General features: G+C 38.2%; 3 protein-coding genes across 6 annotated transcripts; 2 read left to right on the top strand and 1 right to left on the bottom strand.

The window, feature by feature from the left end:
• The first annotated feature begins 2,045 nt into the window (after positions 1 to 2,045).
• Positions 2,046 to 4,334, top strand: LOC121996273 (F-box protein At4g18380-like). 2 transcript variants are annotated; one of them, XM_042550185.1, is made up of 2 exons: positions 2,046 to 2,387; positions 3,143 to 4,334. In XM_042550185.1, the coding sequence occupies exons 1-2, from the start codon at positions 2,362 to 2,364 to the stop codon at positions 3,945 to 3,947; spliced, it is 831 nt and encodes a 276-aa protein (XP_042406119.1). In that variant the 5' UTR covers positions 2,046 to 2,361; the 3' UTR covers positions 3,948 to 4,334. The 2 variants fall into 2 exon arrangements, with proteins under 2 accessions (XP_042406119.1, XP_042406118.1); XM_042550184.1 differs by having other exon boundaries at positions 2,049 to 2,387; positions 2,779 to 4,334.
• Positions 4,335 to 4,504: 170 nt separating this feature from the next.
• LOC121996271 lies at positions 4,505 to 8,748 on the bottom strand. 3 transcript variants are annotated; one of them, XM_042550179.1, is made up of 6 exons: positions 8,341 to 8,748; positions 7,795 to 7,991; positions 6,638 to 6,718; positions 5,605 to 5,847; positions 5,125 to 5,202; positions 4,505 to 5,019 (listed from the first exon to the last, which is right to left on the bottom strand). In XM_042550179.1, the coding sequence occupies exons 1-6, from the start codon at positions 8,450 to 8,452 to the stop codon at positions 4,702 to 4,704; spliced, it is 1,029 nt and encodes a 342-aa protein (XP_042406113.1). In that variant the 5' UTR covers positions 8,453 to 8,748; the 3' UTR covers positions 4,505 to 4,701. The 3 variants fall into 3 exon arrangements, with proteins under 3 accessions (XP_042406113.1, XP_042406114.1, XP_042406115.1); XM_042550180.1 differs by having other exon boundaries at positions 5,605 to 5,838; XM_042550181.1 differs by having other exon boundaries at positions 5,605 to 5,832.
• Positions 8,749 to 8,916: 168 nt separating this feature from the next.
• On the top strand, positions 8,917 to 15,108 carry LOC121996272. Its single transcript, XM_042550182.1, has 3 exons — positions 8,917 to 9,277; positions 14,141 to 14,468; positions 14,690 to 15,108. Exons 1-3 carry the CDS (start codon positions 9,130 to 9,132, stop codon positions 14,895 to 14,897), a joined length of 684 nt encoding a protein of 227 aa, XP_042406116.1. The 5' UTR covers positions 8,917 to 9,129; the 3' UTR covers positions 14,898 to 15,108.
• The last annotated feature ends 3,275 nt before the right edge of the window (positions 15,109 to 18,383 follow it).

The raw sequence follows: 18,383 nt of genomic DNA, 5'->3' as shown, positions 1-18,383 counted from the left end.
AGATTTCTGAGATTGCAAGGAGTTCAAATATATTATCTATTGTTTATTTCAGCTTCTCCGTAGGTATTAAAATGTTATTGAAAGAATCGACTGATATCTCACATACATCCGGCCTGATATAAAATCTCAACTCTAGATAAGCTAAAATAAACAATGGATTTTTGCCAAAATTGACCACAATCCCACATTGGACCTGATATGATTTCATATCAGGCCCAATTTGGAATTTCAACCAATTTCAGTTGATTTCGGTCGAAATTTATTAATCAACCTAAAGAGTGTAGGATCGAAAAGAATTTAGATATCTCCACAATGACATGATATTGTCCACTTTGGGCCTAAGCCCTCATGGTTTTGCTCTTGGGCTCTACCCAAAAGGCCTCATGCCAATGGAGATATCTTTCTCTTATAAACTCATGATCTTTTCCATGTGTTTTCAATATGGGACTATGTTTGCAACCTTGCAACCCCAACAAAGAGTTATAATTTCACCCATTTCAATTTCTGTGGATTCTTGAGGTTGTAAGGAGTCCAAATATGCCCTCCATTGTTTATTTCAGTTTTTCCGAAGATGAGATTTTATATCAGGCCCAATATTTGTGTAATATCAGCCTATTCTTTCAATAATATTTTAATACCTCCGGAGAAGCCGAAATAAATAATGGATAGCATATTTGAACTTCTTGCAACCTCAAAAATCCACATGACTTGAAATTGGTACAATCATAACTCTCTAAGTCAATTAGTAAGTTTTGACTGAAACTCATTTATTGACCTAGAGAACTCCAATTATACCCATTTCAGGTCCTGTGGATTTTTGAGGTTATAATAAGTTCAAATGTGCTATCCATTGTTTATTTCGACTTCTCTGAATTTGTTAAAATATTATTTGAAAAATTGGCTGAAATCTGACATTAGGCTTGATATAAAATCCTACTTCCAGAGAAGCCAAAATAAACAATGGAGTATATATTTAGACTCTTTGCAACTTCAGTAATCTACAGGACCTAAAATGGGTGCAATCAGAGCTCTCTAGGTCGATTAATGGATTTCGACCGAAATCGATCGAAATCTCACGTTGGGTCTGATGTTAAATCATATAAAATCCCACCTTTGGAGAAGCCGAAATAAACAATAAAGGACATATTCGGACACCTTGGAACTTTAATAATCTACAAGAACTGAAATGGATGCAATCGGAGCTCTCTAGGTAAATTAATGAATTTCAATTAATTTCGGTCGATATCCATTAATCGGCCTAGAGAGCTCTAATTGCACTCATTTTTAATTCTTGTTGATTACTGAGATTGCAAGGTGTTCGAATATACCCTCTATTATTTATTTTGGTTTCTCCAAAGGTGACATTTTATATCAGGCTCAACGTTTGTGTGATATCAACCGATTCTTTCAATAATATTTTAATACCTCCAGAGAAATCGAAATAAATAATGGATAACATATTTAAATTCCTTGTAACCTCAAAAATCCACAGGACCTGAAATAGGTGTAATAGGAGCTCTTTTACGTCAATTAGTGGATTTTGATCGAAACCTAGAGAGATCCAATTGTACTCATTTCAGGTCCTGTAAACTTTTGAAGTAGTAAAGAGTTCAAATGTACCATCTATTATTATTTTTGGTCTTTTTTTATGGAAGTATTTTGAAGAAAAATAAATCTATATGTGGGAGATTAGCTTTCCAAAGGAGAGAGAGAGAGAGAGAGAGAGAGAGAGAGAGAGAGAGAGGAGGAGGGGGGGGGGGGGGGGGAGAGAGATTGAGATGGTATGTAGTTGGCCGGAGGAATAAAATGAAAAAATCAAATAAATTAATATATGTTTTGATAATTATTAAAGTATTGTATGTCATAAATTAAAAAGAAAAACTAAATACTTTGGTAAATTACCGTACTAAGAATGTTATCCGCGAAATAATTTGTGTATTTTGAAAATTTTGCCCAACCATCTATGTCTAGTATGTATAATATATCTGCACACGGTAACGGCAACATTAGATGTCACGGCATTGACGGCGCCGTTAACTCTGCCTATACAATACGATCGTCGGCGAAAGACGGGCAGACGACGAAACTATGGGCAACTGTGCCAACGACAACGCACCACCTCCCTCTTAAAAACCCTACTATATTTCAGGAAATCTTTGGTTTCCAGTCACTTGCGAGATTTGTTTGGGGAAACTCCCTACCGTGAGTACAATCGGGTTTTTGGGGTCGATCTGAAATGGGGAGGTTTTGTGTTCGGATTTGAGCGATTTGTTTTCGATCGGAGGCATCGAGCTGTCTGATCCAGGAGGGTGCGTGAAAAAGGGGGGATTTTGGAGCAATTGGTGGAGTTTCTGTCCCGCGATGGATCTTAATGGTCATGGATTCAGGTAATGTCTGATTTTTCTCATAAACCTCTTCGTTTTGGCCCTCCTGCTGCAGATCAGTTTAAAGATTCCGTGTGTAGTTTTTTGTCTGTTGTTTGACAAAATTTTGGATTCTTGGTATCCTTTCTGGAATGGTTCGCTGCATTGAGATTCCTATCCTCTTAATTTTGAGTGGCTCATCCTGATCCCTCTTCTTTCTTAGATATTCTGATTTGAAATATCTTTTTAATCGGTTTTTTTTTTCTTCTTGATCTCCTTTAGAAGCTTAGCATGTGTAGTAGTTTGTTCTAATTAGCTGCTGTTCTTAAGGATCTTAAAATTTACGATCTCCTTTGTGTCGCTTCCAATGTTGAAATCTGCGGCAATGGTAACTGGAAATTTGAAGTGATTGCAGGATTTTGAGCTTCAAACATCTCAATTAAGTTTGGGACGATTTGGCCATGCTTTTGTTTGATTCTTAGCAATTTAGAGAAAGGAGCTTTCATTGAGAAACAAACTACAAAAAAAATGCATCCAAAAGGAAGAATCTTGGCTGACCCTTCTTCTCATCTGGATCATTTCGATCTCCTTCCTGACTCCGTTGCCCTCCTAATCTTTAACAAGCCTGCAGATGTCCGATCACTTGGCCGCTGCTCAGCTGTTTGCAGGCGGTTCAATTCCCTTGTGTTTTTGGTCCAAGATGTCTATATTAAGATCGACTGTGTGGTCACTGTTGATGGTGATTTTGATGATGATCCATTTCGCCCTACCTTTCGCAGACATAGGAACTCCAACTTCCTAAAACTGATCCTCAATGCCCTCCTGAAGTCCGACTTCCACAACCTTCATAGCACCAAAGGAAGTAACAAGCCTGTCTTTCTGCTGCTCTCTCATCACTCCCTTGCACAAGTTCTCAAGGATTTCACCCATGTCCGCAACCTCCAGATTGAACTCCCTTCGGGCGATGCTGGAACTGAAGAAGGGGTTCTTCTTAAATGGAGAGCTGTGTTTGGGAGTAGTCTTCAGAAATGCGTGATCTTGAGAGGTACAAGTGTTGATCTAAAGCCTGTCTCTGAGCTTGAAGCGTCTTTAGAAGACAGCGGAAGTATTCCCGAATCAATCTGCACTAATGGGGCACTAAAGAGTCGAGTCGTATGGACAATGATCAGCTCCCTCATTGCTGCTTCCACAAGGCATTATCTTCTCCAACCAATTATTATGAACCATCCCACTTTGAAGAGCTTGGTCTTGACTGATGGGGACGGGCAAGGAACCCTGAGCATGGGTGAAGGGCAACTGAAGGAATTCAGGGAGAATCCACCGTCAGCATCTTCAAACAGGACAGAAGTTCCGGCAGCAAACATGGAGATGAAATATGCCCCCTACTTGGAGCTCCCATGTGGGATGGCATTGCGAGGCACGACCCTAGTTACAATCAAGCCATCTTCTGATGGAAACACTGCTAGCAGCAGTAGGGCTGAGACTGATGCCTACATTTCTGGATCATTTGATAACCCATTCAAGACTGCAGTCAAGGCATTGATGAAGCGAAGGACACACCTTTTGGAAATGAAAGGCTTCTAGATGACGAAACTTGCCTGCTTTTTGCACACTGCAGTAGCATATGAATCCTTTGCACTCTACTTGAGGGTGCAGACTGTGTTGTGTTATGTTGCTTTGCATATGTATAGCGATAAGAGCTATCCATGTAGAAGTCACATGCCATAAATCTGGATAGATCTGTATTCCTTTGAGTGATAGTCTTATTTACTGGTACTTGCATTGGGTTTTCTGAATTGAAGGGTGGCAATGAATGGGGTTCTATTAAAATTTGTGGTCTTACGGGATAGTGAACTAATGGCTCTTCCGGTTCTCAGTTTTATTGATTGAATGCACTCAGTGTTCTTCCTGTATTACCAGATTGTGAACTATTAGTTTATAGAAGGAAGCTTTTTCTGCCACTTTTTAGAAGTGTTTTAGGATTTTTTTTGTCTGATAATTGCGGTGCAAATTGGAATACTGTGATCATCTGAGCTGTTCCCGTTGTTGAGTTTCAGCAAATTTTTTTATATTAAACAAATAAGCATCACTGAATGCCTTTTTTTTAAAAAAAAAAAAAATAGATCCACATCATTTCAATCTAACAACACAATCTTGCACAATGTTTTTTTTTGAAAAATCCTAATTATATCATAAAACCCTAATTTCATTGTTATTCACTCAGATTGGTAGAATGCACAAAACCTGAGTACCAATTCAGGGTCTGAATGCTAATGTAACCAAAATGAAGCAACAAGAACCTATATAGAGATATTAATTGGTAAGGATTTGTGTTTCGCTAAACTTTGTGAGATTGACGGGTTCTAACTCTTGGAGGTGCCGCACATTGGGAGGAGCCTTCGTCTTCGATTGGCTCTGGTTCGGCTTTGTAGCTCCGAAGCCTCTTCCTTGTTACAGGAACCTGAGGTGCTTCACTTTGAGTTCCACCATGGGACTGAACTGCCTCAACTGCTTCGGCTTTCATGCGCGTTGATCTCTTTGTTCGCTTAGACGCAGATGAATGCGCCTGAATTTGTTCAGTTGCATCTGTAAGATCTAACTCACTCAGATCGGCTTGAGGCCATTCAGTACCACAACGAGGACAAGCCTTTGAACCCTGATGGATCATATGAATTGACACAAGAAATTGAAAACAAAAAAACTGCTAATAAAAGGAAGACCTAATGCAGAGAAATACAAGCAACAGACGAGAATTTTGAACCTTTTGCACAGAAAATTTCTTCTTTAAGCAGTAGTAATGAATCCGAACATTGCATGCTTCACTGGAACAGATGGAAGCCTGCACAACAGAACCAAACAATTAACAGGCGGAAAAAAAGAGTCAATTCAAGAAATTTATCATGGCAGTCCAGTAGAAAAGCAAGTAACAAGAGACACTTTCAATTTGATCGAAGCTGGCACATATTCCAATTCAGGTCTAAGAAATTAGTGATTCTACATATTCTAGTTTAAATTTTATGGGTGTCAAAATAATACAATTCTCTTTTGGAAAACAAACTCTGTGGTTCTGCATGCTAAGATTCATAAACTAATCAAACTGTCTTCAATGGTATAATTTCTTTGAATATGTAGATTTTTCATATATAGCTAGAAATGCTATACAGATAGGAAAAGGTAAGCAAGGTATTAATAGATCATTATTTATGAGAAAAGACTAGTAAATTAGTGAGATTTTTAATACCTTCACACCAGCTTCATTGCAGACTTCACATGAAGGAATATCATTGCTACGAAACCAACCCCGAAGATCAAAGAATGATCTTATACCAAGGCCTATTTTACCATCAGGTATGTAGCATAACCACTGGTCCTTCATGAGATCATTGAGAGTCTTCTCCTTCTGAGACATTGTGAAACTCTTGAATGCTGCAGGAACTCTTTGTTGATTATCCTGTGAGCTCTGCCCATCCTGAAGCTGAAACCACTATGATTTTGATCTAAACTTAATGACTAAAAGACACATTGTTCACTGACAAAGCAGTAGAACACAGAACATCCTATCATAATACAAGAAAAATATATTAACTACAAAAGAAGCAAAAAAAAAAAAAAAAACAGCAGGCTGCCCTCCAAAACTTTACATGGCAAAATAAGCTGTCCATTTATTTGATACCAACAAGCAAGACTAGAAAATTCCATATTCATCAACTTTAAACCTATATGTTCGCTATGTTTCATGCTCAATTTTAATTCTACTTAGTAAATTCTTCAGTTAAGTTTCTATCAATGGTTCAAACTTCAAGTTTATTCTTTTTAAACTCTCAGTGAATAGCACAAATGCACTCTTTCGCTTATGAATAACATCCACCAAGGAGATTTATTGAACTATTTAGATTTGAATATTTCTCATGTCTCTATTATTTATTTTCCTCACGGGAGCCACCTCCAGTAGTATAACCCTTGGTTAGTCTCATTTTATAGTGCACCACGATATAACAACTTAACAAATGAAACTCATAATATTTGAAGGAACGAGATAATTTTCAAGGCAATCATGAAGATCGGAAGTAGAAGATAAGACTAAGTTCAACAAGAAACTGGCACACGTAAGTCAAGAGACCATTTACAAATCACAAAATACATCTACATTAATGGAGCGATGACAGTAGGAAATTCAAAGCAGTCTAGTATACAAGGAAGAGATAACTAAGAGAACGATGATGCAACGATCTTATTTTCAGAAAAGAGAAACTGGAACGGAAACCAATGAAAACCTGACTTTCCAAGCGAACATGAAGGGCATCAATGCTACTTATGCAGCCTTGGGATGCTGCACCCTGAACAATTGCTTCTATCTGCCATCAATATGAGGATGTTAAATTATTAAGTTATGATGTTTTATAAAAGTAGTAGTTCCAAAATTTCATTTAAATATGAACTTGTGATAAAAATATTAAAGGCAAACACATCTTAAAATGCAAACAAGATATATATGCATTATACTGGAATTCACACAAAACTCAAGAGAACTTCCAAGTAACATTTTACTCCCCAAAACTAATAAAATCACACTTAGGAGAAAAAAGACTCACGAAAAATATACATAGAAACTTCATATGCAACATGGGTGAGATGAATAACTCAAAATCAATGGAAACTCAATTTACACAAAATGTTAGGTATATCTCAGCATTAAAAAAAAATCACCAGCTGATCAGAAATCAGACAAGAGCTTTCAAATCTATTCAAAATTTGACGGACACACTGGTTATTATGCAATCATTCGCTACAGTGAATGAGTTGACTATCCAATTACAACAGAAAAGACAATCTAGCGAGAGACATATCAGTTATCTGTTTCTGCAATAAGAAGTTAAGAATTTATATAGTAATATTATCCCAAAGAAGACCAAACAATGTGGAGGTCCAAAACATACATTGTAATAATAAAAAAACATAGTAAATCAGAAATGTTATGTGGCTCAATAATCTCTAGAAAGTTTTTAAGTGACAAAGAGCAAGAAGGCATTTTGAAGCTGGCTGATTAATTAGAGCAGTATTGACTTCCAAACCACTAATAAAACAATAATAATCCCCTGCATCTCACTAGTGTTTTAAAATATTGTACCTAAGCCCAAGGGATTTGACAATTAATTGAATATGGTAATTCACCTGCACAACAGTATGCTAAGCTAGATGACTGTCCAACAATGAAGGCTTTAAACATATGTAAACCCAAGCAACTACTAAGAATAATCTTATTCTGTCATCCTTTTAGACTTATGTTCACCTAAAAAATAAAACAAATAGATAAGAAATACACTATAAAGATGTACCACAAAACAATTTGATAGAAAACAATCACCTAGCATTTAGTATCAAGGAAAAGATTTGGAATAACTCAATTGCAAATGAGCCAAATGAGACCTACCACCCCTTTATAGAATGCAATCTGTGGAACAGAATACTTGGACCCAAGCTTCGATTGTTCATCAACAACATTGTTCACCACACTGTAATTAACCTTTCCATCATATTGGTTACAACATGCTCGCAGCTCAAATTGCACATAAGCAAGTGCTTTGTTGATCTTGAGAAGAGTTTCATTAAATACTTGACGGTGGGTAGCTGCAGATCATTCCATTTTATAAGCTATACTGCACAAACATCTAAGTCATTGAGATACATTAACTCCAAGATAATGATTAACCACTCCCTTTGCTAAAGGGAGTCTACTCTTCCTTCAACTTCAGGTCCTCCTGAGCAACATCATAGACATATACAAATTTGTGGTAATAATTTCTGAAACTTAGTTGAAGAAAAAACAGTGCATACGGTAAATCAGAAACTGCAGACCCGATCTCAGAAAAATATTTCATTCCTAAACATCCAACGTTAACCTTGCTACCAAATCACAATAATACTTCACATTTCACAGATAAAAAGAGGGAAAAAGTTTTTTTTCAGTAAAATTTACCTGGGTTTTTGCCGCTAATGCCGGTGAATAGCGAATAGAAGCTTTCTTCCGTCATGGGGCCTCGAGAGAGCAAAGTTTGGATAAGGGCGTGGTGCCTCCATCCAAGCGCCATTCTTCCAGCGTCGAAGCGAAAACCTCTAACCAAGGTGTGGTGCGCGCACGGAGGGTTTAAGTGCCCCCACACAAGGAATCAAATCGAAGGAGAGAAAGGGTTAATCGCCACAGATCGCGAAGAGAGCGACGGAGAACAGTATCTCTAACGTCATCAATCCATCAAGTAAACCCTAATTTGTGTAAGGAAGCAGAGAGATTTTGCCCCCATGTATAGGCGGGAAGACGAGACGAGACGAGACGAGACGAGACGAGACCACGCAAGCAAGAGATGCGACAGCGAAGAAGGGACTTTGTATCGGCTTCAAGTTTATGACGGGGCCGATACCGTGTAACGGGACAATCCGTTACGATTAAGCTACAATGGACGGTTCACGAGTTAGATGAGAACGACTTTGACGATTAATCTTGCTCACAGGGGTTGGATAGGATCCCGGCATCATGAACCACACTCTATTTCCCACGGCACCAAGTTGAAGATAAATCCCGATTCTCATCTCGCTCTTCGCTCGCGATCACCAACGATTAGGTTCGATACTGTCAATCCAGCGACGCTGCTGGTTCAAATCGACGCGAGCAGAATCCAGAGCCTAGATCTCGTTTGTATCCTGTGGAATGGTGGCGTTTCCTGTCGCAGATCTGTAACAAATTGGGTGGTTTAGGTTTGGAAATCAGGAAATGGACAACTTCAGCGCGCAGGATCTTTCCACCATCGGAGGTATCGCCACGGTCTCACTGTTGCATTCCTTCATTCCTACCCACTGGCTTCCCTTCTCCGTGGTCGGCCGCGCCCAGAAATGGTCCCTCCCGCGCACTCTCCTCGTCAGTGAGTTGCAGTGACCCCTAATTATACCTGCTTTTTTTGGATCTGGTTTCTCAGATCATGCCCTAGTTCCTTCGTTTACTGATACTTATTTTGGTTAAACTTTCCATTTTTATCTCCTCCTTCTTGTGATCTTATTCCTAATATTTACTGTTCTAAATGGAATATAGTAGATCTCGGAGCGAATTGGTGACACGTAGTTTTAGGCCTGACGTAATAGTCGTAACTTCAACATCTTCATCCACTAATTAGTCATTACAATATCCAGATTTTATCTTGCAAAATAGAATCAGATTTATTATGGAAAAATGCAACAGAAGGAACTGCATTTGTCTATATTATCTTCTCGTTATTTGGTTGCCAAGTTTGATGCAGTTGGACTATTATGATATTCGTTCATAGCAATCTTGGTTTTTAACTTGCCACTTGGGGTTAATTTTTCTGCAATGTAGAAATCCAAGTAATGTCAATTGTCAAGTGTCTTTCATATGACAAAATTGGCCCATATAATTGTCAAGCTTTGCCTTATTCTAATATCATGAAGTATAGTGCATATGAATAATGGAATATAGTTGTTAAGGTATTGCTTGTTCATGTAAAGAGTAGTGCTTTTATAAGATAGATGACAATGATGGGAAAGGATTTCTCTACACAAACTCAAAAAGACGTTCTCAGGTTTTATTGTGTAAAAAAGCTTTTCTAATTTCAAATGCATGTCGGCATTAAAATTGTCTATCTGGATCGAGTTCCTTTTAAGGATTTTAAGAGAACTAGATTGGATTGAGGACATACTTCTTGTCTGATTACAAAAGTTTTGAAGGTTGCTGCGAGTTCAGTGTAAATTGTAAAACATCAAGAATAGAAAATGAATAAAAGAAAATTACAAAGCTGAAATGGAACACTATCTGCAAGATGCATACTTTACTTTCTGCCTATACTTGCAACTTGCTAGCCTAAAGGCATGCTAATTTTTCTGACAGGGAACAAATTATCGAAAGCCTACCAATTTATATGTTGTTAGAAATTGGAATATAAAGGTGTATATATAAATTAGAGTGGAAGGCAAGATTAAGTTTTATGGGATTGTAGTATCTGGGTGTTCCATTAGAGCTAGTCTGCTTAGAGGATGGTAATGCCTCATAGTAACTATAATACCTCACTGGTCAATTTTTGGTGTTTTTGAAAAATCCTTTGCTTTGCTCGCACTATGTGGCCCCAAAGAAAACCTAAGCTCAATCCTGACACCAGTTAATGAGAGATTGAAGTCCATACATGAAAAACAGGACCCAAGAAGCAAATGATCTGATGGCTCTGCCGTATTGCAACATTCGGTGCATGCATCATTCTGAATGATGTTGAGCTTGTGAAGGTGCTTCTTGGTATGCAAGTGCCCTTTGGCTATGGTTCAGGCTAAAGCTTTGACTTTGCCAGGGAACCTTTGCTGTTCATATACATTCTTCTCAGGCTGATCTTACTCGCCTAAGCAGAGCATAGGCTCGGTGGGTGGACTATACACCATTGTTATTGTCACGCCTCAGGTAGTCCTTGCCAGAGAAAATTTCGGCAGCATCTCCCCTGTACGGGTGACAATATGAAATTTCCTACAATGCCCTCAGAGCCACATATACCTCGGCCAACAGGGCCGGAACAATAATAATATATAACAGTACAAATATAGCAAGCATTCACGCAGTTTAATAGTAACAACTAAACTAAAGCAAATATAAGGAAATCATCGCAAAAAATCCTACTCAACTACACCCATAAAACACAAGTCCGATATCCTACTCAACTACACCCATAAAACACAAAACCGATATCCTACTCAACTACACCCATAAAATACAAATTTCAGCATACATCCAAATGAAAACCCATCGACAAATAACGAAACGTATAAGATCTAAATGTCAAAAGCTACAAGTCTGAAAACATAGTCTAACATAATAAGAAAACAGAAAATGTGCGAACTCGTCGCGACGCGCAGTGGTGGGGGACTAGCGACTGGAACCTCCTGAACAACCTCAACCTGAAAATAGTAATAACGGGGTGTGAGTCCAACACTCAGCGAATACCTAGTTGACATGTATAGTAAACTATAACAAATAGCAATAACTATGTGTATAGTCTCCTGATATAATATATAGAAAGTGCAAAACTGTAAGATAAGGAGTAACTGTACTAACCAGAATTTGGGTATAGGGATATCAAGGTCGTCAGACCCAAAGTATCATAAATCTTGTATGCATGTCAAACAATGCATCCATCTAATATGCAGCATATAAAGTGTAACAAACACAAGTAATAAATGCAAATAATGCATATGATGCCAATAACATGTCCTGGTCACCCTGACACCAGCCAGTCATCACACACACGATGGTGAGACCGAGTGGGTAGGGCTGTGACAACCGTGCACTCTGTCGTCACTGCTCCTGATGAGTGATCGAGTGGACGGGATGTTGTCGGAGTACACCTATCCTCCTACCTCAAACATAGTGAGGGAGTGCATTGCTTTCATCTCCCGGTCGCGATGACTGGGAGGGATCCCTGTCGGCTACCACGCTGCGTCACACTACCCATGAGCGGACCAACGGAGCCAAACAGAGCAACCTGCTGCAACACATCCTGCCTGAATAAAAACCACTAACCCATGAGTGGTTGTGTATGCAGATCCATGTAACTGGCGATGCGCTCAACAATAATGGAGTTGTCAACCGCTCAGCATGCAATCATGCAAGATGGTGCATGTCACTAAGCCGGGAAATATCCTAATCCTATCCCTCTCCATATAATGTGTACCAAAATATGTGGATCAAATAATATGATCTCGGTACACATGTCAAGTAGGGTATCTAACCAGTCCAGTATATCATAAAGCATGGCATGTCACTACCTCTATAACATAAATAATAAACAAGGGCATGAATGCTAATCAGGTAACAAACAAAACATGCTCAAAAATAAATAGTGACATGCCGATGCAGATATAAACATAATTATTATTACTTGTTAAAAATCTACTAAACATATCAACAAGACGTATCAAAATAGATAGGTCAAGGTACCCGCCTCCAATGTAGATCGAGCTAATCAACCTCTATGTCGAAGTGCTCGTCCCGAATCCGAATCCTGTAATAAATCGTATGGTTTAGCTAAGTTTTTATTTTAAACAAAATAGCTAAATCAAAATATTTATTTACCAAGAACCCTAATTTATTTATTCTTGGTTAACTAACAATTCGGATCTAACCGCAGCTTAGACTAAACCCGACCCTTTAACCCTAGTTAAATATAACACAACGTTCAACTAGGGTTAATTATTCCATCATACGAGTTAAACCTAACAAACCAGATGAATAACAACTAACCATGTAAATCCAAATTATACCTACTTCCACACATCAATCTAAACAATCTACACATGATCCATTATCTAACTACAATACGTAGCCAAATTCCTACATCATACCTCAAACTCAGCCGCTGTTGAACAAAGAACAAGGTGAGCTGCTGCTGGATTGAGTGGCTGGACCAAGAAAACTCCACGGAACAAGACTCCCTACTGGAATTCTTCACTGTCCGTTTCAAGGTGAGATCAAAAGTGGAGATCATGGGTCAGATCAAGGAATAGAGGCCAAGAACTCAAATCCACAGCTCACTAAACCACCTACCTTAAGGATTGCTGCTAGGTGGCGCCGCTCGGTCCAATCCGGCCAGCAAAAAGGGAAAACGCACTGTGAGCAGCGCGAGGAGAGGAAAGGGAAGGTCGATTTGGTTGGGAGATGACACGAATCCAGCCTCCGCTGTGCCCTAGCCGCCGTACCGTCGACGATCATCGCTGAAACTCCCGAAACAGAGATCTCTCGACCGGATACCGCTAGGTCTTCCTCGGCAATGTCGAGCTCCGGTGACTTCACTAGCTTCCGTCGAGCTCCGGTGACGAGCTCCTCCGGCCTCGGCGTTGAGTCATCCGAGAGAGAGACAGAGAGAAGAATGAGAAGAAGAGGGAATTCGGCATGGCAGCAACGGGAAGAGCAAAGGTGCCCGATTTCCCTTCTGCCGAGGCTTTGTACGCGTAGGGGAGAACCAAACCGCCACGAGCGGCGGCGGCGGCGGCGATGGCGCGTCGGTTGGGAAGAGAAGGAGAAACGTACGGAGGGTAAGGCGCGGGCTGCGGGTTGGGGAAAAGAAAACGGTGATGGGAGAAGAAAGAAAATAAAAGAAAAAAAAAGAAAAACAAAAGAAAACAAAACTTTTCCTCGTTAAAATAGGATAATCTAAATAGATCGGTTGGGAAGAGAAGGAGAAACGTACGAAGGGTGAGGCGCGGGCTGCGGGTTGGGGAAAAGAAAACGGTGATGGGAGAAGAAAGAAAATAAAAGAAAAACAAAAGAAAACAAAACTTTTCCTCGTTAAAATAGGGTAATCTAAATAGACTTTTCTAGGGCTCAATATTTGATCCCCTTAAACTCGTCATACAAGTTTCGAAAAATTCTTAGAAAATTTTTAAAAATTTCTGGAAAATTCCCTTATGGTTATTCGCCCATTTTCGGTATTTTATAGTTATTAAGTAACATGATCAAGGAAACCATGATTGCAGATAAATAATTCCTGAACTAATGATAAAAAAATTGAATACTAATTTGAGAAATGAAGTGGTCATTCCAGTGCCATCCCTTGTGATGCTAATTGCCTTTCCTGTTCCTGGCTGGTTATCGTTTAACAATCATTTTGGGGAAATATAGACATCTTATGCTGATTCTATTATTGGTATCACTAGCGTGGCATTTTTTTTTCTTTATTTACAATTACCTTCTTCTGCATGCGAGGTAGAATTAAGGTTTCCCTTTCTCCACTAAACAGCTGTATTTGGAGCTGTTCTGCATGTGATTTCCACGTCACTGCTGGGGATTACTGCCATCACCATGGCTAACACCATTGCTGGCGAAGAGACTGTTCACAAGCTTGCTTCATTGCTGCTGATAGTTCTCGGAGGAAGCTATATTCTTCTTTTTTTGTTGGGCAAGGGAGGTCATACTCACTCTCACAACCATCCCATGGAGAAGATGGCTGTGGCTGGGCTTATTCTTGTACCTGCATTATCTCCTTGTGCCACAACTCTTCCAGTTTTCCTCGCCGTCGGCAACTCATCATCTATGATGGTTCTAGCTATCATTGTGCTCCTGTTTAGGTAAGCCATTGCACTTTGTCCAGAAAGAAAACTGAATATATAAATAAGATTTTTTTTTTAAAAAAAAAGGAAGATAGACAGGATTAGTGTATTAGACATATTATGTTTCTCAGGTTAGATGAGGCCCTTGGTTTATTGTCAGCTGAATCCGGTTTCTTCCATTTTTGTTCTTCCGTGAGATCCTTCGATGTCACTTACCATATCCTTTTTATGGACTGCAGCACCATTACTGTCATGACATCACTGGTGGCCCTCTCATTTTTTGGCGCCAGCCAGCTCAAGTTTCACTGGGTGGAGCGAAATGACAAGCTCCTAGTCGGCTCTGTGCTCGTTCTGGTCGGAATACTTACCCTCATCTTCCACGATCATGACCACAATACACATTCAGAAGGTGACCACATTCATAACAGGAAGCTCATCGTGCTGTGACCCTTTGCCCTGTGAAATTTCGTGACATTAGGCTATTTTGCCACTTTGACGTCGATAAGGAGCATTGTTCTTTTACTAGAAAATTTTACATCATTCTTTGACTATTACCTTTCTTCAACCTCAGAATGATGTATATTTAGGTGCCTAAAGGACAGGCCATTGTGATGAGTTGTTACTAAGAGTTGTAACATGATGTATATCTTGTCTGTAATTTGCTTCTAAGATGGAAGGTTGAGATGGACGATGACAGTGCGGAATTAGGTAGCATTCAACTTGGGGTGCACAAGGAAAAGCATGAGAGGGTACGTTAGTTCTTAGAACTTATGCTTAAGTCACACACGAGTGAATTAATAAAAGAAATAAAATTATTAGAGGATCGTGCTAAGGCATATGTTGGAGGTAGTGGCAAGCGAAGGAGCCCATTCTCTTGATAGGAGGCCGTGTACTGAGTTCACAGTGTGAGGTGATATAGAAGACCTCTCCCAAATATGATTTATGTGGGTAATGGTGTTGCATCGAAGTATGCTAGGGGGAGAGGAGGTGAATAGCGCGAATCACGTACCTTAAGTATTGCAATTCACTTTTCAAGTATATGCAGCGCAAATCAAATAACCAACAAAAGTAGTGCACTGTCAATACAAACACACCACAACCACAAGACATGAGAATTTAACGTGGTTCACAATTCTCAGATTGCTGCTCCACAGTCCTACTGTTTTTATCAAAAATTTCACTAACGTTTTTCCTTTTCGGTCTCAGCGGAGGTAGAAGAAATCTCTTAACAGATATAAATGTAATCATGAAAGCTTGATAAAACGTAAATTAAAATATTTTGTAGAGATTAGTAGAAAAGTGATCTGTATTCCTCTAAATTTGTTGAAAGTGTTTCCTTCTTTTTTATTGTAGATTATGAGGAAGACAACTCTATATCAAGATCAAGATCTGTCTTACAAATAGGGGTGGCAATTTTTGACCCGACACAAAAACACGACCCGAACCGAACACGAAAAAATCAGGTTAGGGTTGGGTAGTTTCGGGTTCGGGTCGAAATTGGGTCGACCCATTTGACCCAATTAATAAACAGGTCGGGTTCGGGTCAACCTGAAATGACCCGATTACAACCCGCGAACCCGTTTATAAATAATTATAAATTTAAACTAAAATTACAAATTTAAAAAAGTTAAAAACCCTAAACATAGAGATATGTTATGCTATTGATTGCAATGTTGCTATGGCTTATCATTTATGATATGAATTTTCAATTTGTGTAGATAAATGTTATTTTTAATTTTTAATTAAATATACAAATTTTATTTAATGAATTCAGGTCATATTCGGGTCAAACGGGTCAAACAGGTTAAACGGGTCAAACGGGTCGAACGAGATAAACGGGTTAAACAGGTCAAACGGGTTAAACGGGTTAAACGGGTCAAACGGGTCGGGTTCGGGTCGGGTTCGGGTCAAGTGTAAATAAACAGATCAGGTTCGGGTTGAATATTTTGACCCGAAATAATAATCAGGTCGGGTTCAGGTTGTCATTTGCCAACCCGCCAACCTGCCAACCCGAACCTGTCAACCCGAACCCGAACCGAATTGCCACCCCTACTTACAAAGATCTTCAACGGAGAACAGAGCAAAAAAAAAAAAAAAAAAAAAAAAAATCAGTAGTTTTTCTTTGTTGCGTGTCTTTTTATTTGTGCGCGAATTCGACAATATTTTTTTTATGATTTTTTACGAGTAAAGTAGAGAAAAATCTCCAATCAGAATTTGAATTTTGCATGCAATCCCCATTCATAAAAAACTTTGTTTCCACTCCCTGCATGCAAAATTTTATTTGCTTCAACTCCCTCATGCAAATATTGTGACCTAATTGCTCCTCAGATTTTTTTAGTACAAAAGGTCCAAAAATGAGTATAATTTAAAAAAAATCTAGTATATTTTCTATCCAATTGAGTATCATTTAAAGAAAATCTAGTATATTTGAGTATATTTTTAATTAAAATTATCTTTCGTATATTTTAAGTATAAATAGTCTAAAAATGAGTATAATTCCTATTAAATTCAGCATTTTAAACTAGAATAGAGTATATTTTCTATTAAATTGAGTACAACTTTTTTCCTATTTAATATAATTCCTCCTAAATTCAGTATCATTTGAAAAAAATCTAGTATATTTTTCATCCAATTGAGTATCATTTAAAGAAAATCTAGTATAGTATCATTTAAAGAAAATCTAGTATATTTTACATCTAATTGAGTATCATTTAAAGAAAATCTAGTATATTTTTCATCCAATTGAGATGGAAAAAGAATCGTACTTAATAAGATAGAAAATATACTGGATTCTAGTTTAATTGTACTGAATTTAAGAGGATTTATATTCATTTTTAGACTTTTTATATTTAAAATATCAGGGGCAATTAGGTAAGTATATTAGATTAGGGAGTGAAAAGAAAAATATTTTCCAATAGAGAGTACATGCAAAGTTATGTTTATTAATGGGGACTGCATGCAAATTTTCCCATTTTTTACCATAAGTTGATTGAACGTGTTTTGTATCTGGCCATTTTATGGTATGTCAAAGTCTTTGCAATCAGCCAAATAACTTTCTAATTTTGCCTTCCTTTTATTAAAAAAAAAAATGTGGAACCGCCACATCAGCGGGGGGGAGAGGAGGTGAATAGCGCGAATCACGTACCTTAAGTATTGCAATTCACTTTTCAAGTATATGCAGCGCAAATCAAATAACCAACAAAAGTAGTGCACTGTCAATACAAACACACCACAACCACAAGACATGAGAATTTAACGTGGTTCACAATTCTCAGATTGCTGCTCCACAGTCCTACTGTTTTTATCAAAAATTTCACTAACGTTTTTCCTTTTCGGTCTCAGCGGAGGTAGAAGAAATCTCTTAACAGATATAAATGTAATCATGAAAGCTTGATAAAACGTAAATTAAAATATTTTGTAGAGATTAGTAGAAAAGTGATCTGTATTCCTCTAAATTTGTTGAAAGTGTTTCCTTCTTTTTTATTGTAGATTATGAGGAAGACAACTCTATATCAAGATCAAGATCTGTCTTACAAATAGGGGTGGCAATTTTTGACCCGACACGAAAACACGACCCGAACCGAACACGAAAAAATCAGGTTAGGGTTGGGTAGTTTCGGGTTCGGGTCGAAATTGGGTCGACCCATTTGACCCAATTAATAAACAGGTCGGGTTCGGGTCAACCTGAAATGACCCGATTACAACCCGCGAACCCGTTTATAAATAATTATAAATTTAAACTAAAATTACAAATTTAAAAAAGTTAAAAACCCTAAACATAGAGATATGTTATGCTATTGATTGCAATGTTGCTATGGCTTATCATTTATGATATGAATTTTCAATTTGTGTAGATAAATGTTATTTTTAATTTTTAATTAAATATACAAATTTTATTTAATGAATTCAGGTCATATTCGGGTCAAACGGGTC

The sequence above is a fragment of the Zingiber officinale genome, chromosome 6A (assembly GCF_018446385.1).
Source record: "Zingiber officinale cultivar Zhangliang chromosome 6A, Zo_v1.1, whole genome shotgun sequence".
NCBI classification, from domain to species: Eukaryota; Viridiplantae; Streptophyta; class Magnoliopsida; order Zingiberales; family Zingiberaceae; genus Zingiber; species Zingiber officinale.
This window is presented reverse-complemented; position numbering and strand designations above follow the sequence as displayed.